Source organism: Antedon mediterranea, chromosome 5 (assembly GCF_964355755.1).
Source record: "Antedon mediterranea chromosome 5, ecAntMedi1.1, whole genome shotgun sequence".
In the NCBI taxonomy this organism is placed as follows: domain Eukaryota; kingdom Metazoa; phylum Echinodermata; class Crinoidea; order Comatulida; family Antedonidae; genus Antedon; species Antedon mediterranea.
This window is the reverse complement of record NC_092674.1, coordinates 15,998,999-16,022,684: the sequence shown is the minus strand read 5'-3', so window position 1 is coordinate 16,022,684 and position 23,686 is coordinate 15,998,999. Positions and strand designations below refer to the sequence as shown.

General features: G+C 33.1%; 1 protein-coding gene across 2 annotated transcripts in view; it reads left to right on the top strand.

The window, feature by feature from the left end:
• The window catches only part of LOC140048801 (mitochondrial intermediate peptidase-like), a 32,364-nt gene extending 10,741 nt beyond the window's left edge, over positions 1-21,623 (top strand). For both annotated transcript variants that reach the window (XM_072093589.1, XM_072093590.1), the window contains exons 4-17: positions 409-497; positions 4,934-5,084; positions 5,491-5,673; positions 11,161-11,436; positions 11,652-11,704; positions 13,167-13,320; positions 13,981-14,144; positions 14,241-14,280; positions 15,786-15,828; positions 16,609-16,754; positions 17,049-17,177; positions 17,510-17,575; positions 19,078-19,273; positions 21,395-21,623. In XM_072093589.1, coding sequence (XP_071949690.1) covers positions 409-497; positions 4,934-5,084; positions 5,491-5,673; positions 11,161-11,436; positions 11,652-11,704; positions 13,167-13,320; positions 13,981-14,144; positions 14,241-14,280; positions 15,786-15,828; positions 16,609-16,754; positions 17,049-17,177; positions 17,510-17,575; positions 19,078-19,273; positions 21,395-21,459 — 1,755 coding nt within the window. In that variant the 3' untranslated portion in view covers positions 21,460-21,623. The remainder of the gene's footprint in view (positions 1-408; positions 498-4,933; positions 5,085-5,490; positions 5,674-11,160; positions 11,437-11,651; positions 11,705-13,166; positions 13,321-13,980; positions 14,145-14,240; positions 14,281-15,785; positions 15,829-16,608; positions 16,755-17,048; positions 17,178-17,509; positions 17,576-19,077; positions 19,274-21,394) is intronic.
• Positions 21,624-23,686: the final 2,063 nt, after the last annotated feature.

Below are 23,686 nucleotides of genomic sequence, written 5' to 3'. Positions count from 1 at the left end.
CCTAAAAAACTTACACATTATATTGGCATATAATATTTAGTACAATCTTGTTGTTTTATCACAAAACTATAAACATCATTCATGCATTAATAATAATATTCGGTAAACATTCAAAAGTTTCCAGGAGCATGTAATAAGCATACAGCAAGCCCAAACAGAAACATACATTATATATTATTAAAATATAAATCAAAAGGCAAACTTTAAAAATGACATTGCAGTTGCTGGATATCAATGGAAACAAATAAAATAAGCAAAGAGCAAAATCTAAATGTTAAAGTAACGGCCGGAATTTACAGAGCTTTCGGTAACACTAGCCCTTCCTCAGTGCAAGTCATATATAATAGATTAAAAGTGTATATTATTCATTTTTTAACAAAAAATTTATTTTATATTTGGATTTTTAAGGCAGATTTTATTCGACTGGCTCATCCTAATACTAAGTTTGCTCAAGCAGCTGAAGATACCTGTATGTCAATAAGTGCACTGGTAGAAAGGTAGACAAATATTAGGGACTTTTTGATTTGCATGTCCACCATGTCGACGACTGATACTATATGACATAGTGTGTGTCGACTGGCACGTCAACTGCCAAATTTGAGAACTTACTCAGTTGTATTATGCCTTTTGCTTGAGTAGGAGTGGACGTAAGGTCATTACGTCATAAGTTCACTGAAACATTCATATATATGGCGCGCCAAGCTGTCATTTATTCAGAAATAAAGATATCTTAGTTTTAAAGTTATCTCTATTAATAGAGATATCTCTACTTAAAACTAAGATATCTCTATTAAAAACTAAGATATCTTAATTTTTAATTGAGATATCTCTATTGATATAGATATATCTATTTAAAACTAAGATATCTCTATTAAAAACTAAGATATCTCTATTAAAAACTAAGATATCTCTATTAATAAAGATATCTCTATTAATAGAGATATCTTAGTTTTGTTTCCAGTTTAGTGTTTTATGGGTAATACGATTTTCCATCTGCTGACCAAAGTAGGGCAAGATGGCCAAAGTAGGTGCAAACTGACCAAAGTAGGGCAAGATGGCCAAAGTAGGTGCAAACTGACCAAAGTAGGGCAAGATGGCCAAAGTAGGTGCAAACTGGCCAAAGTAGGTGCAAACTGACCAAAGTAGGGAAGTATGGTCAAATTCACATATTGTAATGCAATATCTATCACTGTTCCAGTTGTAATATAAGAGGTTATAATGAAACAAAAGGGAACAGAGGCAGAAACAGGATGTTTGAGAAAAAAGTGATGAGGCTTATAATGAGCACATATTATAATGAGCACATATTATAATGAGCACATATTATAATGAGCACATATTATAATGAGCACATATTATAATGAGCACATATTATAATGAGCACATATTATAATGAGCACATATTATAATGAGCACATAAACATGTTTCCATGCATTCTAACTGAAACAAGAGAAAAAAAACCCATGGTGCAGTATTTGATCACTACCGTATTATGGATGAAAGCAGTTTCTATGTATAATTTTGAATACGTTTTTGTGAAATAGCTTGCCGGATAATGCCGATCTTGGTAAAACAAACTTGAAGTTCAATTTCAATGGTCCGCAGTAATAGAAAATTGTTTATAAGCCATGTGTTAATGCAGGTGCAGTCAGTAGGGAGGAGTGGAAGATGTAAATGATAATAATTGTTATCTCGAAGTTTGTAATACGAAAATAAATTTAAATATGAACACATCGATGCTCATTGCAATGAAACCGATTATATATTATATTGGACCGTCTATATTTTGTACATTAATTTTACTATTAAATCGGAAAGGGGAAAAAAGACTATTAAAATAAGGTTTAATACTGTTCTACGACACTCACAATAAAATCTAATCTCCGTAATATTTTCGGAGAAACCATTCTTTGTCCTCAGCGGGTGTTGGACTGGATTCTCTCTTAATATAAATAGCCTCCCGTATTTTCCTGGGAATTAATTTGTCCTCTCGGCATAAACACCTTGACGTTAAAATCAAGTTCATGGCCTGTGGTTTTAATGTGTTCAGCAATGATTGGAGGGGGTTATTGCAGTATGTTCTTTGATGCGTTTCCTCAAAGTTCTCTTTGTTTCGCCTACTTACACTTTGTTACAGCTTTTACAAGGAAGACGATAAACTACTCCTGATTTGTCCTCAATGGATACTTTGTCCTTAGGAGCAACAAGCATTTGACAAAGTGTCTGCCGTATTGTCCACAAACCCGTTTAAGTTGCTCGGATATACCTTTAACAAAAGGAATCACCACCAGGATTTTTCTAGTACTAGATGTAGATCTGGATTTGAATTCCGAGGTGTCTGATGTTTCTTTACCGTGGCACATTTAAAACTCCAATCTGCGTATCCACAGCGTTTTAATGCCGATTTAACATGTTTAATTTCATTGTCTTTATCAACTTGTTGTGTGACAACAGTATCAGCTCGATGAAAAAGTGTCCTAATCACACTAAGTTTGTGCTCTAGTGGGTGATGGAGTCAAAAGCCAGATGGTCAGTGTGGGTTGGTTTTCTATACACACTGACGTCTAACCTCCCATCTGATTTTCTTTTCACAAGCGTATCCAGAAAAGGCAGCTGTCCGTCTTTTTCAGGATCGTTGGTGAACTTTATGTGTGAATTCTGGCTTTTAATATGATAAGTAAATTCTTGAACTTTGGATTTGTCGATAATCACTTGAGTATCATCCACGTACCAAAACCACACTTTCGAACCACTTTTTGAGATTTTAGAGCTTCCATATACATGTTCGCGATGATTGGACTAACAGGAGATCCCATAGCGCAACCATAATCTTTTTGGTATAATTGGTCTCTAAATTTAAAATATGTGGTGATTAAAAAAAATTCAAGTAATCTCACAACTTCTTCCGTGTTTAAATATGTCCTCTTCTTCCAAAAGATCTTTAACTACTGCTACAGGTACACTTTTAAACAAGGCAGTAACGTCGTATGATGTTTGTACGTCAGTTTCCGATAATCAAATGTCTTTCAACTTGGAAACAAAGTCCTGCGAGTTTAAAATATGTTGGGTGGATTTGCCGACAGGAGTTGATAAAATGTCCGCAACAAACCAAGCTAAGTTGTAAGAAACAGAACCAATACTCGACACTATGGGTCTAAGTGGAATATAGTTTTTATAAACTTTCGGTAACCTATATATACACGGGACCACGTAAGCAATTGGTCTTAGTTTATCATACAAATATTGATTGATGGATCCTTTCTCTTTCAGTTCCTTGAGAAGCTTAAGCAAACGATTCCTATAAGTGTTGGTAGGGTCTTTGCTCAGCTTAGAATAGGTGTTGCTGTCACTTAGCAAAGCATTGACTTTTTCCTCATATTTGTCAGAGTCTAAACAACAGTTATTTTCCCTTTGTCAGCTGGCAGAACAACTATGTTATTGTCCTTTTTTAAAACATTTAATGCGTGTTTTTCATTACGAGTAATACTGCTACTTGGAGGAATGGCATGCCTGAGAATATTGATTACCTTAGGTCGTAATTCCTCTTTCTCCTGCTGATGAAGGCGGTCACCACTTCCGTTGAAACAACAAAATCCTCTACCGGAATAGATCGCGGTGAAATAGCATAGTTCAAGCCTTTAGTGAGCACTGATTCAAAAGTCTATGACTCTCTACTAGAAACACCTAGTAGGACGCCATCTGCGTCTAGAAGTAGGGGGTCAATCAGTCGTCAGACAGTCAACTTCCGCTGAGGACGGAGAATGGTTTCTCCAAAAATATTACAGAAATTCGATTTTATTGTGAGTGTCGTAGAACAGTATTAAACCTTATTTTTTGTTTTCGACCGATATGTATAAATCTCTTCATTCTTGAAAAAAGACTAGTTTGAGATTTGTTCGTTTGTGATGTCGATGGGTGTCCCTTTTCACTTCTTTTTACTAGATTTTTCAACTTTCCAAATGCTCGGTATAAGAGCCCACATCCCTTGGATCTGTGCCGGGATCTGCCTTTTAATGATGCATGTTTTAAATGTATCATTACAATTTGAAACTCCACAAAATTAATACAGTACAATATCGGTTCTCTCCGCAACAATTTTATTTTCCGTTTTATAATATACTAACAATACTAGTTGTAGCAGTGTAGCTTATACCTGTCTGATCTAGAAACCAACAACTATAAACACCTTGGGATGTCCCTAATGGGACAATCTTCCATTCTATATGGCACACTTCCCACCATGTTCACAAATATACCCTTCCCTTCATACTTTGCAACAGGAAACAAAACTAAGATATCTGTATTATTAGAGATATCTCTATTAACAGAGATATCTCTATTAAAAACTAAGATATCTTAGTTTTAATTAGAGATATCTTATTTTTTAACAGAGATATCTCTATTTAAACTAAGATATGTCTATTTAAAACTAAGATATCTTTATTTAAAACTAAGATATCTCTATTAAAAACTAAGATATCTCTATTGCTTGAATAAATGACAGCTTGGCGCACCATATATATCTGTAAACCAGTCTACAACCTGTGGACAAGAGCTTTGTGCATGTTCACTCAAATCGAAAAGTCCCTAGTGTCATTTTGAAAATGCTCCTAGTGATAATAATAATAATATAATTAGTCCAGCAGCCAAGGAGTTTAACCTTGCAATGTTTTCTATAGTTTTTCTTTTATGGATTTTGATTCTCGATATCATCAGAATTTGTTTGCAAAGCAATTTGTGTAAACAAAATGGCCGCTTTTTTCATACAAACATGCTATATCTCTGGATTTACTGGACATATTGAGTTCATTTTGGTGTTAAATTGTTCACAATGTAAATATTAGCTCTAACAGAATATATATTCAAATACTGTTATTCGGCATGAAATGGTGCAATGAGAAATAAAACAAGTTTATTTATAATCTTATCAAGGTTAAATACAAATGTTGAATTACACCAGTCAATTAAAAGGTTGTTAGATTGCAAAGACGCCATGGACTCAATGGATGAAGAATCAAGAAAAGTTGCTCAGTTGTTCCTGTTTGATTTTGAGCAAAGTGGAATACACTTAGATGAAACAAAGGTGAATCATTATTGAAACTAACTAATGAACTATAAAAGGTTTTTTTATTAAAGCATCATCTTGTATAATCTACAGTATGTCTATTTCAATCCATGGTAATGTTTTTCTGTATATTATACATCCCCCTCATTTGCACTGTATACTCATTCATGCTGTATGATATTCATTACAAACCTAAGTAATCTTGCATACCTACTGCACACTACAAACAAATACTGCTACCTGGATATATCTAGAGTACAAATACCGTGACGTAAGCTGTGTTTCTACTATAACTTTTTCTGATAATTGGTAATCAATGCATACTTCCAACAATTTCTTGCCAGTGAAATTTTGTTTAAATTATCTATATCACATATCTTTTTGTTATAAACAATTTTTTATAAAATAAATTTATCATAAATAGAGATTAGAAGCTGTAAAACTGAATGAAGATATTCTACTTCTTGGTAGTCAATTCATGCAAGGGACCCAGATGCCAACAGCTTTACACAAAAATCAGCTTCCAGAACATATCCGCAACGGTTTCACAGTTGATGGTAATAATGTTATGATTAGTTCATTACATTCAGATCATCACAGTGAACTTGTAAGTGTTTCTTCAACAATATTGATTCCAGATTCCTTTTATAAACATATCAATTCTTGCGCTAAATTTCAGCTCCAAATTCGTTAACTAACTTGTAATCATGAATAGCACACCTCTGAATTAGGTCTCATAAGTACATTTATGAAGTTCAATCGCATAAAAAATTAACAAATAAATCCTTTAAATTGATGCTTTTACATGACATGTTTCTTGCACCCTGTTCGCATAATGAATGTTGAAGTGAAAGAATAATAATTTCTGTGTTTCTATGGAGCAGCAAAAGAGAAACTATAATAGAGAGCTAAAAATGTGTTGGAAATTGTCTACTTTTAATGCATTTATTAGTTAAATACAATTTCAATTTTAATATGTCTTCCTTCACTAACATATAGACACTACTCCTAACAAATTTTCTTTCTAACACACTGCATGGCTAATTGTTTATATCTCATTTACATAATTATGAATAGACTGTAGTTATAATTGTCTGCCTTTGGAATTATTGTTTCTTCCTGATGATGATCAGATAAAGATCGAAACGTTGAATCATGACTTGCCTCTTGTTATTAGGTGATCATTTGGAATCTAAATGATCACCTATTGTTATTGTATGAAATCTTTATTTTTTAGTTATCCGCATTCAGCGGATAACTCCTTGTAACTGTCCTGTTTCATCATCTTTTTTTTCTGTATTCTTCTTTCTTTCTGTCATTTTTGTGTCACGCGTAATTCAAAAACGTGTAAACATAACATTTCATAACTTTGTCAACATGTGGGCATTTATGTGAAATTGTGCACCTCCTATTTTGAATGACGTCAGAGTTGCGCAACATGACTTACGCGCGTTTTTACGAATTTCGCGTATTTAACATAGATCGAAAACCATATAACAATTTAATATGAAACTTGACAAAAAGTTTAAGTTATATCTTGCGCTAACTGACTATAGGGAAAAAATGGCATGTTTTACACGAAGTTACGCGCGCACGCGCGTTTAAAATTTGAAAATGCGAAAAATCAATTTCTAATCAACTTTCTACGCGTTTCATGTAATTTTAAGCATGTAAAAAATTCCCACGCGCGCGCATTTTTTTACGCGCATGGTGCGAACGTAGCGTTGAAAACAATTTTTTTTTGTGATTTCAGTTTTTTCAGCCTTTTCTAGTACTTTTACCAACTTTTAAACAATTTCGACTTAAAACTACGTCATACGGGCACGTTGAATTGGATAATTTACGTGCGTTTTTGATGAAAAAGTTTAAAAATTGGTCAAAATTATGCCTTTTTTTAAACAGTCATAGATTCTAAACAACGAGGTGAACTTTTTTTTAATTACATATTCTGGAAGTTGAAGAGTTGTAGATATCGGATCATGAATCGATATGGCTAACCGGACATTGTGACGTCATCGTATGGCCACACGAATGTAAAATATAGGATTTTTGTCTCTTTCGTTATTGCTCATCATATTCAATGGAGCGCATCACGCCTATCTGTATTCCCTTTTTTCCAAGACTTTAATATTTTCTAGGTCAATCAACTATCTTACGCATGAGTTAAAAATATTTTAATTTTTATGACGTCATCATGCCTAAAAAGTATAATTAACAGGGTCATTAATTTCATCTTTACAGTAAATTTTAATCTGTTATAGCTTGTAAGAATAAAAAGCTATAATTATGATTAAAACATTTTCTGGAAGCTATTGGACTGTAGATACGAATTAATGTGAACATTTTGCCAATCGGATGTTGTGAAGTTATCATATGGCCAGTTGAATAAAAAAAGTCGTATTTTGATATTATGCGGCATAGTTCATCACATTTAAACGAGCACGCATCCATATTCTACGTATTCAAATTTCTTCTACACGTTAATATGTTGTTGGTGAGATAATGTCCTTCCGAAATTGCTATCTTAGTGTTTAATTTTAATACCGTCACCATGTTAAAAATTGGAATAAACGGTGGGTCCCGTAATTTCACCTATTCTACACTGTATGTAATATGTATACAGATTATACTGTATATACTATATGACACAAAATAGACAGAATTCAGCACTAACAAGATATGATATTCTTCAGTTCAGGTCATAATGTCATAATCTTTTTCTGTGTGCAATATTCCAAAGTATGACGTGCACGTGGCATTTGTCGTGCGGATAACTAACTCGTCAAAGTGACGAGTTTCATGTCTAGTTTTTGGTTATCCGCAACGAAGTTGCAGGATAACCTCTTGTGATTGTACGAAATCAACCTGTATGATTTTTGTGTAACGCTTTTCTCTAAAACTCGCAAACATAACATTTCGGTAACTATCTTAACATATTGACATTTACGTAACGTCGTCAAGCGAAGCTTTTCATGACGTTTACAATTGCGCAACGTGACTTACGCGCGATTTAATGATTTTGTCGTATTTAACATAGCTCGACAACCAAATAACATTTCAACTTGAAACTTTGCAAAAGTTTAATTTATATCATGCGCTAACTTTCTGTTGAAAAAAAATTGCGTGTTTTACACAAAGTTACGCGCGCACGCGCATTTAAAATTTCAAAATGCGCAAAATTAATTTATAATCAACTTTCTACGCGTTTCATGTCGTTTTAAGCATGTCAAAAATTCCCACGCGTGCGCACATTTTTACGTGTGCGGTGCGCACGTAGTATTGAAAACGTACTTTTTTCACGTGATTTATATTTTTCCAGCCTTTTCTAGTAATTTTACCAAATTTTAAACAATTTCGACTTAAAGATACGTCATACGAGCACGTCGAATTGGACAATTTGCGCGCGTTTTTTATGAAAAGGTTAAAAAATTCGTTTAAAATATGCCTTTTTTTAAACAGTCGTAATTTCTAAACTAGACCGTCAACTTTTTGTGGATGGCATATTCTGGAAGTAGATGAGTTGTAGATATCGGATCAGGTATTAATATGGCTAACCGGACATTGTGACGTCATCGTATGGCCACGCGAATATAAAATTTAGGATTTTTGTATCTTTCGTCATAGCTCATCACATTGAATAGAGCGCATCTCCACTTATCCGTTTCCATTTTCACCCCGATTTTGATTTTGTCTAGGTCAATCAAGTATCTTTCGCATGAGTTAAAAATATTTTAATTTTTTTGACGTCATCATGCCTAAAAATTTTAATCACGTGTGGCATCAATTTCATCTTTACAGTAAATTTTAATCTGTTATAGCTCGTAAGAATAAAACTTGATAATCACGATTAAAACTTTTTCTGGAAGCTATTGGATTGTAGATACGAAATTATGTAAAAATGTTGCCAATCGGATGTTGTGACGTCATCATATGGCCAGTTAAATAAAAAAGGTCGTATTTTCATCTTTTGCGTCATAATTCATTACATTTAAAAGAGCGCGCATCAATATTTCACGTATTCAAATTTCTTCTACACGCTAATACGTTGTTGCTGAGATAATTTCCTTTCGGAATTGCTAACTTCGCGTTTCATTTTAAAACCGTCAACATGTTAAAAATTGTAATAAATAGCGGGTCCCGTAATTTCACCTATTCTACACTGTATGTGATATGGATACAGATTATACTGTGTATACTATATATGAATTTAAATAATAAAATTCAGCAATAACAACAGATCATATTCTTCAGTTCAGTTCATAATGCCAACGTGAACACTTCCTTTTGTCCTCAACCTATCCCCTTAATGTTAATGTTGCACCACTTGCGCGGCGGATAACCAAACTCGTCAAAGTTACGAGTTACATGTCTAGTCTTTTTATTGTTTCTGTACACTATTTTGTGTAACAATTATCTCAAAAAGTTTAATGTCAATTATTACCAAAATTTCAGAAAATCTTTCAAATAATATAACTTAATCCTAATAAGCTTTCCAGCGGGATCACTCATCCGTGACGTCATTTATACGCCATTTTGCAAAATCACATTATCAATCATATCTCCATAATTCATTATGACATATTAATGAAATTCACTACACGTAAACTTCAGGTCAAGGGTAAAAATATTAGCAAATAAAAACGCACGTGCACGTAGGGTCATGCGCGTGAAATCGCGCGTTAAAAATTTAAAACGCTCAAAATTAAGTTTTGATCAATTTAGAGCATGAATTAGGCCATTTGCGTGTTTCAAAAAATTACTGCGCAAAAAAAAATTTTGCGCGCGCGATACTTAAAAAGCGTAAAAAATATGATTTTTACAAATCTCATTCTACTCACCATTCTTAGTACATTCACCAAATTTGAGTCAGTTCCGACTTAAAATAACGCTATACGAGCAAGTTAAAAATGACAAAATGCGCAAATTAATTTCATCAAAGTGATGAAAATGGTGAAAAATAAGGCCTTCTTAAAATGAATATAACTCTTCAGAATGGCAGGTGACCCCCAATTTTTTTAACTTATTATGGAAGCCAATAAGTTGTAGATACAAATGTATATACACATTAGACGTACAAAATGGTATGACGTCATTAACTGGCCACTTGAATTTAAAAATTAGGAATTTTTATCTTTTTGTGTGGGTTATCACATTCAATAGAGCGCATCTCCGTTATTTGAGCCCGATTTTCGCACAACTTTTAGTATATGCTTGCTCAATTAATTATTCTTCTAATGAGTTGTCAACATTTTTATTTTGATGACGTCATCACGCGTAAAAACTTGAATAACCTAGGTCGTGTAATTTCAGCTACACCATACATTTGAATATCTTATAGCTCTTCAGAATTAAAGGTGACCTTGAAGATTATAACTTATTATGAAAGCTGATGAAATGTAGATTTGAATTCATATAAAAATTAAGCCTATTGGATGTTGTGATGTTATCATATGGCCAGTTGAAGTTAAAACGTTGTTTTTAAATTTCTTTAGTCGAAGTTATACAAATTTCAAAGAGCGCGCATTGCGCTTCTACGTGTCAAATTCTCTTCCAATCCTTATATTTATTTGCTCAATTCATTATTTTTCGAAATTGTCATCTTCGAGTTTATTTTGATAATTCCATCATACCAAAAAATTTGATCATGATGTGGATCCCGTAATTTCACCTATGCTACACTGTATATAGATATACAGTATATACTGTACTGTACATATTGTATATGACACATAATAGGTACAACTCAGCACTATAAGTGTATATGCATCATGTCATAGGATGGCGTACATCAGCTTTTTACGATCGTATGTTAACGTACGTGCATGTTTAAAAAATGTTAATTTCATTAAAAGGATAAAAATGATCACCTATAATTCGTCAAAGTGACGAATTAAATTCTAGTTTGGAGTTAGTTTTATATTAAATTGATTTGGCAAACCACACTCTATTATACTGTATTTCTCATTTGAGGGATGACCACATAAATTTGTGAATTATTCCAAGTTTTGACCAGGATTCTTTTCTAATTACAAAGTAGGTGACTGTTTTTGATTAGCTGATGAATTTGTTGTTATTTTTGTATTGTTATTTATAGGTTAGAGAGACTGCATATAAGGTATATTTGTATCCAAACCAAACCCAAATTTCCTGTTTGGACAAACTTCTTGAATCAAGACATAGATTAGCAAATCTTGTGGGATTTCCAACATTCGCACATCGAGCTCTACGCGGTACGATGGCTCAGAATCCTAAAAATGTCATGGAATTTCTTAAGCACTTGGCTGCTCGTCTACACCCTATGGCTAAGGAGGAAATTCAGCCACTAAATAATGTCAAAAAAGCTAACAACAAATACAGTACTAATAGCAATGTACGTATAAAACACAAATACAATTTTTATTGACCATTTAAAAAAAATGTTATATCCCAATACAAAATTAATGTTGACATGTAAATCAATTTTCAATACAGATATTTTGGATATTGAAGACATGCTGATATACTTTTCGCTTCAAAAGAAAAATATTAAAATTTTATTTCTTGTTAATGTATGTGATCTATAATGCAGTATTTGTATTATTACAGGAACTCAAGCCATGGGATTGCTCGTATTATATGAGTACAACAAAAAAACAAATGTGAGTCAGATTGTTATATATTATATCTATATATAAATTTACGTAAGGGCAAAATTCGGTAAATCGCGCCTTACTTCTAGAATGTTTACTCGATGGTATATAAAGTTGGTTCGTACTTTCGATACTGATTTTAACCACCTGATGTAACCCTGTTTACTAATTAAATTGAGTTAGATAATTAGTTATTGATGATTAAAACGAATTTAGGTTCAACGATTTGCCCCAAATAGGGGTGTTTTCCGATCGGGGTATACACTGTCTAATGGATGTCCATCTTGAAAAATACCCGCACACAATAATACGAGGAGGCTTCGCATTTTCCTATCTCCTCCTACGATAATTAAATAATAAAACTGCCGGAGAACTCTTGTCAAGGTCCAACCACTGGCTAACTAACGTAACCATTAGTGAATAAGTAACCCTGAGTTGAAGCATAACCACTGGATAACTCTGTAAACCACCAGTGAATCAAGTACTCCTCAGTCGAGGTTCAACCACTGGCTAACTCTGTAACCACTAGTGAATCAAGTACTCCTCAGTCAAGGTGCAACCACTGGCTAACTCTGTAAACCACCAGTGAATCAAGTACTCCTCAGTCGAGGTTCAACCACTGGCTAACTCTGTAACCACTAGTGAATCAAGTACTCCTCAGTCAAGGTGCAACCACCGGCTAACTCTGTAAACCACCAGTGAATCGAGTACTCATGAGGTGCCGGCTAACTCGCTAACTCTGTAACCACTAGTGGATCAAGTACTCCTCAGTCAAGGTGCAACCACCGGCTAACTCTGTAAACCACCAGTGAATCAAGTACTCATGAGGTGCCGGCTAACTCTGTAACCACTAGTGAATCAAGTACTCATAAGTCAAGGTGCAACCACCGGCTAACTCTGTAACCTCCAGTGAATCAAGTACTCCTCAGTCAAGGTGCAACCACTGGCTAACTCTGTAACCACTAGTGAATCAAGTACTCCTCAGTCAAGGTGCAACCACCGGCTAAGTCTGTAAACCACCAGTGAATCAAGTACTCATAAGTCAAGGTGCAACCACCGGCTAACTCTGTAACCACTAGTGAATCAAGTACTCAACCATATTATTTCTCGTCTGGCTACACACGTCTGCTCTCTACTGCTCCTGCTATCCTACTCCCTACTTTCTGCAGCCTTCTACATCGTCTTCCCTTCTCCCTCTCCTGACCAATGAACTTCCAGAAATCCCCCCAAATTCACTATGCTGGCTTTACTTCCAAATTCAGAAAAAATCCAAGGTTTTCTTTGTGTTGTATATTCAGAAACTCAATTGAAGCAAAATAATTACTGACTAGTATAACAGTAAGATGGTATTTTTTTTTTATGATTTATGTTTGTTTCATTTATTATCAAACATGATCATTTACTGTAATAAAATCTAATTTAAAAATCTAAAACAATTGTTGGATAAACATTTTTTTGTACATATACCTAGGTATGATGTTGACAGTGTAGATTTATCACAGTATTTTTCCCTTGGATCATGCATGGATGGACTAAATATGATATTCAATTGCCTCTATGGTATTAGCCTAGCCAGTGTGGAACCGCATTATGGTGAAACGTGGGCTCCGGATGTAAAAAAATTGGTTAGTTTTTTTTACTATATTGAAACCAGTCTGATTCAATTCACTAATTAGATGTCCTTGGGGAGTAGATGTCTCGACAGTGCAAAGTTTTCCAATATTTCAAATGTACTGCCTTCCACTATTTCTCTTGATTGTTTTGGATATAAAAAACATCCCAATAGTGCATAATTTACCATTTAGGCTGTAATTTATAGGCATTTTTAAAAACTAATTTGTTGATTTTTTCCTACATTGTACAGTACATCCGCATTATGCCATGCTAGTGCATGGAATACATGAATAATTCTATAGGTGCTTTCTCACAGATGTGCTGTCAAAACTCTACATCGTTCTTATTGGTTTATAACTATTCGCGTCTATAACCAGTATTTACCAACTTTCATTGAGAAAGGTCGAGATATATCTAATCAAATAGTATTATTGAGGGCGCCCTTATTTTCTATTATAAATGGTGATGAATTAAATTCTAACAATTGCATTTGATACAATATTGGCAATTAAATTAAGTCATTGTATTGACCCATTTTGACAGAAACCAAACTGGCATGGTAATAGTATTCCCTGTTTAATCCGGCACACAGTTCTGTGGCTTATGTTGTGTAGAGGTTTTATTGTGAAATGGTTGATTATTGAAATATTGGTTTTATTACTTTCCTATAGGGAGTTATGCATGAAACTGAGGGTTTATTAGGATACATATATTGTGACTTCTATGATCGTCCAAGTAAACCTCCTCATGATTGTCATTTTACGATACGTGGAGGACGCGTTTTGGAAGATGGTTCTTATCAACTGCCACGTGTTGTGTTAGTCTGTACTTGTATGTAAGTATTTAAAAAATAATTTTGTTATATTCTAGTCTATACTAAAGGTCATAATTGCGTTATCATTAATCATTGACTTATTTGTTGTTATTTCAGACCAGCTCATTCTGGAGCACCAGCGCTACTAACACATGGAGTAAGTAATTAAAGTCCATAAAATAACATCAAATTCATGCACTGACACCTTATTTTTTATTACAGTATTTCTAATGATACAAAAAAAAGGTTATATTTATAATATAGATAATATACATACATTTTGTACATATCCAAAATGTATCTCCAACTTTACAGAATATTATCAGTTTTGTAAAAGATTGATATTTTTTATATTGGAGTGCCCAGATTTTTTAAATAATCTTATTTAATATGAAAAAAAAGCATTTATCGATATGTATAATGGCTGCTTCTAGTACAAAGTTTTACTTTAACCTTGAGCTTAAAATTGAAAATTTTATGGAATATAAGGCAGTTATTATTAATAAATATAACTGTGTACACTGGACCGGCAACCCTGCCTTAACTGACTTACACTGGACCGGCAACCCTGCCTTAACTGACTTACACTGGACCGGCAACCCTGCCTTAACTGACTTACACTGGACCGGCAACCCTGCCTTAACTGACTTACACTGGACCGGCAACCCTGCCTTAACTGACTTTCAAATATATAAATTATCTAATCAAATTGGAGCAAATTTGTCAATAATCAAACAAAGCATAACCACTTGCTGACAGAAAATGAAACAAAGTTTTATAAATTGTATATTGTTATATCATAGACCATAGGTCCATGGTTAAATGAAGCAGTCCATCTCAAAAGTGGTGCAATCCCAACTATCGAGTCTTGAAGTTCACAATGTAAATAAAGCAGCATTTTTCAATTATTTAAGTCATTTCCATTGAAATATATTGAGGACATTTTATTTTTGTTTACTCGAAAGTTGACATAATTTAATCAAATTGCTGACCCAAATCATGTCATTTTTGGTACCTATCTGTTCGAAAATATATCAGCTCCTATAATCTTTAACAACCCAAGGAATTGTAAAAAATCTAGTCAATTGAAATTTTTTTTTAAGGTGTTTGTGAATCCTTGACTGTGATTTGCTATAAAATTAAAATATACTCTCTGGTTGGATGACACTTTCGTTTACAATGAAACAGCATAGCTTCCATCGTAGTTTGTTGAATATTTCAACTTTTTGTTATATTTTTGTCTATTTGTTGAAATAATATAAATATAATATCATGTACCACAATGATATTTTTTCAACTTATTGAAAAGAAAATTGTGAGTGTTATAGTTTTCGTCAGTCGGTTACACTAAGCCTAACTATTGAATTCCTAAAAATAAAGATTTCTTGAGCTATATGCAATTCATATGTTTTTATTAATAACTGGGAACAAAATATAACAATTTTAATAAACAACCCTCATGTTAAAACTTATTAAATGCTGTTTATAAAAATAAATATCAACAATTATTGTTTTCGTCGCTTCTAGATTGTAAGTTTGAGTGCCTCATATGTTCACACATATAATATATGTTGAGAATACGGTTATAAATCGTTTAATTTAGCAATTTATAGTGAAACGATAAAACTATTATTTTATAAGTTACAATTGTTTTTCTTTCAGATGTTGGAAAACCTATTCCATGAGTTTGGCCATGCTATTCATTGTAAATGTAGTATTTTATACTTTATTATTTTTTCTACAGAAATAAAGAATATTTTGATGAAATCAGACTCATTCTGATCTCTTAGATCCTTTCCATTGAGCACAAAGTGAAAATAAACTTACTACATAATAATAATACACACTTCATGGCTTGCTGTACAAAGCAACATTTTGTTCCTCAATATTAAACCATGGACCTATAAATTATATTTAATATATAAATCCAAAGGCAAGATACTGAAAAAATGACAATGCTATGAGTATCAGTGGCTGGACTCAATGGAGATACAAAAAAAAAGCAAAAAGCTAAATCAAAACGATAAAGTAAAACAGCCAGAAAAGTTAGCAGAGTATTTGGGCAACGCTAGCCCTTTATCAATGGAATATATATATAGCAGGCGGTCCGAGTTCGAGTCTCGGTTGGGACAACTTTTTCTCATTCTCACAGATTTTCCTCATTGAACATTAATTCTAAACCGCCCGGTGATATACTGAAATTTAATTAATTAATTTGAAACGATAAAGATGAGGAAATCTGTGAGAATGAGAAAAATTCGCCCAAATATATATATAACAGTTTATAATATACTGTTCTCAGATTTTGGTAGTGGAGTAGAGCAATTTTGTCACACACAATCTCAAAGTGTTTACAAAATGTTAATGTCCAATACAGTAGGTTTTTACTATAGCCCCATATAAATATTGTCTTGGTTATTAAGTTCACATAATTACAACCGGTTGTATATTCCATATGAAATATTTTTAAAAATATTTATTTCAGCCATGCTAGCCAGAACCAAGTTTCAGCATGTAACAGGTACTCGATGTGCTACAGATTTCGCAGAAGTGCCTTCAATATTAATGGAGTTCTTTGCCAATGATTATCGTATACTCAAGAAATTTGCTAAACATTATAAAACACATGAAGTAAATAGGTTTTTTTTTCATAAATTCCTTCAATTGTTGATATTAGTTGCTACTGTATATTATTTAATGATTTGCATGGAGAAGAAAAACTATAAAGTACACCATATGATTCCTAAAAAAAGACTGGGACTTAGAGGCTGGTCTACAAATAATGTCCAACAGCATATTGAAATAATGTAAATAAAAAAAAAACCTTCCACAATATTTTTTTTCTGATACACTTATATAGGTGTTATAGGTGTTTTGGATTAAAGTGAATAAATCAAATGAACAGACTGACATTTTTTATTTTAGACTTTACCAGAAGAAATGATTTCTAACTTATGTTCCTCAAAGAAGATGTTTTCAGCTTATGAAATGCAAACACAAGTATTTTACTCAATCTTGGACCAGGTTTATCATGCTCATCATCCTCTAAATAAGGTGTTGTTATTTATTGGGTCTCTAATTTTATTCCCTTTTATTGTATTTACATTTTAAGGTACTAATTCTAATGATAACAGAGGGTGGTGTATTTGAAGGATTACTTAAAGATGTATTGTAATTCTTAACATTTTTTGTTGAATATGCCATTTTAATGTCACATATTAGTTATCAAAAAATTGGATTAAAAAAAAAGTTTATTTACCTGAAAAAATCTGTAATTTAAAGCAAAAAATAGTCAAATTGGGTATTCCACTGTGTATCAATCAATGTTTGTTTAATTTATTCACTGTTTTCTTTATTTGTAATTATTGTCATGAACTTGTTCACAGAGTACAACAGAGATCTTAGCTGATGTTCAGAACAATTACTCATGCTTGCCACACGTTTCAGGAACAGTGAGTTATTAAAAATTCAGATTCATTTTTGTTGTAAAATAATTGCTTAATATACTGTGTGTCTTTGGCAAAAAGTGGTCCAAAAAACTAATGATCAGATATATCTATATATAAATTATGGTTAATTCTGACATAGGCGAGCACAATGGAAAAACTTTGTAACAAATCTCCGCCTTGGATACCTACCTGATCTATGTCAGATGTACCACGAAACGTAGATTTGATAACATTAGTTTTCACTATTACGATATTGTTCCATATTTCTATCTTCGGAATATATTATGAAGGGTTTTGAAACAAAATTTCTGATTTCATCAGTAGATTTTCAACTGTGCACTGTAGAATTAATTTCCGGGTTCACGGTGAGTCCACAGGTTCACCTTGCAACTTCCAGGTTTCAACTAAGTTTCGGATCGAGCGTGTGAAGGTGCAGTAGCAAAAATTATACTGCAAATTAATAAAGATCAAATTAAATATACGCCATAAAGAATCAGAATATATTGTTGGGAATAGTATATAAAATTACATAGGGAGAACTGAAAAGACCTTTTGTTTTAAATCGAGTGAAACCCTGATAGCCGAGTTATTGAGTAACTGTGGGCTATCTGTATCCCGTTAGGACCCTCATATACTTCTACCCATGTTGCAAGCTGTCTAAAACGTCTTCCTTCTTAGGCCGAAACGGCCCACTTTTTTGCGGAAGTTAGTTTCAAAAGATGTAAATAATGTATTAATTATACCAATTAGGATTGTAATTATTTGAATAAATGCAGAACACTTCCCAATAAAATATCACTTAGAATAATAATCGCAAACGTAATTTTAATTACATTGATGCAATTTTAACATCGCCTAAACTTGCGTAAACGGCGTTCCATACCTAAATCTAGGACTAGTAGTGAACTGTAAAATAAGTATAAATAAATTATTCATAATCATTTTATTGTAATTAATTAATTAGAATAAACCTACCCAAAAACATGTGCCACTCTAAGTTGTAGTAAACTATGCATCCACAACGCGGATCATCCGATTCCGCATCTCATCCACTACACTCGCGCACTTGGTAATAATCCACGTACCATACACCACTACCACATGTGCGTTTGTGACGTATGCTTAATTTACCTATTGCCTCCCCAACAAAAAATGGAATGACCCGTCACGCTTAGTTAGAGATGTCTAACTGAGCATGACGAATCGCATTTTAAACATTGCATTTAGACCGTACGTTTGAGGCGAAAATCGAACCTGTATTTTAAAAATTACACAGTACGTTTTAAGAAATCAGACATAATATTTTAAAGTTCATTTGTATTTTAACAATTACACAGTACGTTTTAAAATTTTCACTTGTATTTTTGCATGACACTTTTGCTGCGTATGGCACCACTGCATAAAGCATGTATTCAGTATGTTAATGTTGCTTATGCCAAAATATAAAAATATACAGTAGTTTTTAAAATAGTTTTCACTTTTTTAACAAAGTTTGTTTTACGTAGGCCTGGCAGCTTCGTTTTGGACACCTTGTTGGCTATGGTGCAAAGTATTACTCATATGTACTGTCAAAGGCAGTTGCTACTAAGATATGGAGACAGTGTTTTGCTGACGATCCTTTGTCGAGGTCTACTGGTGAAAAATTTAGAAGGGAGATGTTAGCAAGTGGAGGAAGTAAAGATCCAGTAACACTAGTTAAGAGTAAGAAAATGCCATTTAATTAAACTTAAACAAAAAGAAATGTATGTGTGGGTGTGTATACACTCACAAATCACATAAACACATAAATTGAAAAATTGTCGTCCAATCATAGTAGTTTAATAGTAGGCCTACAGTATAAAATCCGCGTCAGTTTTAATATGGAACTCTGCGACAATCTAGGACTTATATAGATTATGCATCACCAAGTCATACACTAAAATAATTTTCAATTTTAGTTTGCGAAGACCGTGCACCCAAACTACTGTAGGTTGAAATGTGAATGTTTGTGATATACAGTATTCTGGCAGCCAAGGGGTTTAACCTTGCAATGTTTTCTATAATTTTTTTTAGATAGATTCTCGATACCATCAGAATGAAGAATTTTTTTTTTTTGGAGCAATTTGCATAATTAGCATAAACAAAATGGCTGCTCTTTTCATAAAACATGCTATAGATAATTTTGGTGTCAAATTGTTCACAATGTAGATGTTTATTATTATCTCTAACAGAAATTTGTTGTAAAATTGACTGGAAACCCCATTTTAGCAATTTTGACCTTTGACCTCTTTTTGCTATATATAAGTAACGGCAGGTCGGAGAGAATTAAAATTGGGAGCAAATTGTTCCCAAGATATACATTTATATTCAGTTTAACAGATGGTATTGCTTGAAAATGACCGGAAGTGTGGTTACCTTTGACATAATTTAATAAGGTTATTCTATAATATAATAACATAAATTAATTGATATTTGTCGTAGTGAGATAATTTTGGTGTCAAATTGTTTACAATGTATATGTTTATACTTGCCATAATGCAACATTTTTTCAAAAAGTCACTGAAAGACCCATTTTTTTCTTTTCTAGTGCTTTCAATTGTATCCAGTCTCACTTACTTATCGATAAATTGTATTAATTAAATGTCAACACTAAAATGTTGTTATGGATTAGGGAAAGACCACAGTATGTTAAGATCGGAGATGCGCAATCTAAAGTATGAAAAGTCAGCACAGGCGCCCCACAAAGCTGTGTATTATCCCCCATTTTATTTACACTCTATACGAGTGACTATGTACAGTATGTGAAGACCCTAAGTGCTCCATAATCAAGTATGCAAATGACAGATACTGTAATAACAGGTTTCATGTCAGACAAACCTATCGGTTACTTGAATGAAGTAAATAGATTTGCAAAATGGTGTGGCGATAATTACTTAGAGCTCAATATTGAGAAAACTAAAGAATTAATTATTGATTTCAGAATTAAAAAACCTCAAATTGAACCACTTGTACTCGATGGAGCAGTTGTTGAACAAGTTGACAAATATAAATATTTAGGAACCATGATTGATGAGAAACTTACCTGGACAGACCAGGCTGCAGTAACTGTTCTCAATGTTTGTATTTCCTTAGGAAACTCAAAAACTTTAGGGTAAATGAAGAAATACTTGTACTTCTCTACAAAGCCGTTTATACAAAGTGTTCTAATGTTTAACTTAACTTGTTACTATGGTAACACGTATGAATACAATAATAAGCAATTTGAACGCATAGTTAAAAGAGCTAAGAAATGCATAAATGGAGATAATAATCTGCCTAGTGTTATGCAAATGTATGATAATCAAATGGAACAGAAAAGAATTGCAATTATGAACGATGATACTCATCAACTCGGTACATCCTTTGTGTTTAATCGTACTGGGTGTAGACAAAGTATTTCCAGAGATATAGCATGTTTTATGAAAATAGCGGGCATTTTGTTTATGCTAATTAAAAAATAATTCATTCAGATGGTATCGAGAATCAAAATCCATAAAAAAAAACTATAGAAAACATTGCAAGGTTATGGAAAAAATAACCATTCGGCTGCTGGACTAATACAGAATCCAAGGTCATCATCTGGGTCAGACAACAACAGACTTTAACAAAATTCACAGACAAAATAAATTAATATGATGTCGTTTGAAATCCAAAGCTCCTTAATCTCAATTAATGAATGTTTTAGTTTTTAAAAGATATATTTTAATTGTTTCTTCAGTATTTATGAGCAGTTTTGCATTTTTATCTTATTTCTTAGAATAATTCACATCAACAAAGTAGTTTTGTTTTGTGTTGCTATTTCAGATATGATTGGACATGAACCCACCAATGAAGAGTTAGTTGAATCACTGATAGCTGGATTACAGTAGTATATTTCAGAATTAGCCCTAGGCGAGTACAAAAATAACCGAGTGAGATTTTTCTAATGTGCTGTTGGTTCCACAGAAGCAAAGTGTTACAGTTGGGTGATTCCTTTTAAAAGCATAACACAGTTATTGCATTAGAGAACAAAATAAAGATATAATCATTATTATTGATTGATGTTTATAATGTTTTTTATATACTGTAACACCATATATTCCTGTCATTTGATTGGACGATTGTGAGTCACATGATAAAAACTAAGTGTCCATCAATCGCTCAACATAGCGCGGTAAATTCAGAAATTGACAGGATGAAGCCTGGACAGCGTGTCCCTTACGACTGCATAACAACGCCTTGCACATGCTACAGTGAGAGCGTGGTGAATTACAACATCAATTGATCTCCGGTTGAAATTTTGATCTGTCACAAGTGTCGAAATTACTATACAACATGATGATGCAGACTAAAAAACACCAAAAAACCAATTGAAATATGTGGTCAGTAGGCTATAGAGGTAAATACTTTCTTTAGATATCCTAGGCTTGTCTACGTTTCAATCTGAATCAAAATGTAGGCTGGGCCTAAACCTTTCATTCAATCTGAATGAAATGACAAGAATCTACTTATAAAATAAATAATTGTTTTTTATATTCATGCTATGGTACAAATAATTTCATTCAGTGGAAGATGAAAAGTCATATTTTCATCTTTCACCTCTAGAAATTATGTATACTATCACATTCATTATTTGTATAACACACATGATTGTATTCTTGTAATTTGATCACATTTCATTTAGAATTACTGTAGCCCCCTTTGCTAATGGAAAAGTGATACTGATGGTGATAATGAATGCACTCTAAGCATGTTCAGCTAGGCCTATTTTCAAACATTTTGAGAATTTTGTGTGACACGTTCACAACTTGTTATGTGCACCGTCTATTTATTTTATTTTTATTTTATTTTATTCGGTATATAAAAATATATTACAAAACGACAGTCAAGGACTGAAATGAATTGTATTACAAATGACTAAAAATTAGTTAAAATTGCTATAAAAATAGAAACATCTTATTAAAATTAGATATCGTACCATAAAATTAAAAACATAGATGAATAAAAAACCTTAAAACATTCACTTATTACATATCTAAAAAAGAGCTAGTGGTGCCTATTAATTATATCCACCATGGTGGGAACTGGAGACGACCTAAGTCTGCTGGTTTTACAATGAGGTACTTCTAGAAAGCGGTTGAATCTGAGAGACCGAGCTGGCTTATGAAGAGGGGGAAGTATTTCTCTAAACAGCTCGGATTTTAATAAGCCTTCTCCGAAAGACAACACAAGTTTGTTTCTTCTTTCAACAAGAGTAGGTAGTAATAGACAATGCATGATCATAGCACAAATAGTTGTTACCTAGCATGATACGCAAAGCTCTCTTTTGTACCTTTTCAATAGACTTGGACATGTCCTTAGTGATAGCCCCATGCCAAACAGGGGCAGCATATTCTAAAATAGGTCTTATATACGCCATATAAACAGTCAACAGATCATTAATTAAGATTCCTGCTTTCTTCAAAATGCACAAAGAAACGTCTAGAAGCTCTAGACACAATATTATTAGTGTTAAGTTCCCATTTCAGGTCATTTTGAATGATTACACCAAGAAGCGTCATGTGATCAACTACTTGTAAAATGGAACCACTCAGACTAAAAGAAGGCGATATAATATCATCCGACTTGTCCTTAAGAAAATTGACAACCAAGATATGGCATTTGGAGGGTTTGGGTATCATACTATTGGATGAACACCAAACCCTCAGATCATCTAACAGGGATTGCATGGAAGGCAAATCACCTTTGCCAACGACCTCCCCAAGGGTGAGGTCATCCACATATTTCCATCGTCTGCAGCAATCAACACAAGCATCGTTAAAAAGTACTAGGAAAAGTACAGGGCCAAGCAATGTCCCCTGTGGGACACCACAAGTCACAAATTTAAACCCATAGTATATTTTTACAATATACAGTTTTAAAAAAATAATTTAAAACATTGTTTATGTTGAATAGAGGTCAATTTAATGTCACATAGTTATTTACTTGAGCAAAAATTAGATTGAATACAACTACCGTATTTAAGAAAAACGCTGTGGCTAAAGATACGGTACCGTATTCTAACTTCTGTTTACTAAAGATACGGTAAAATTGCATTACGTCATAACCAGCCAATGG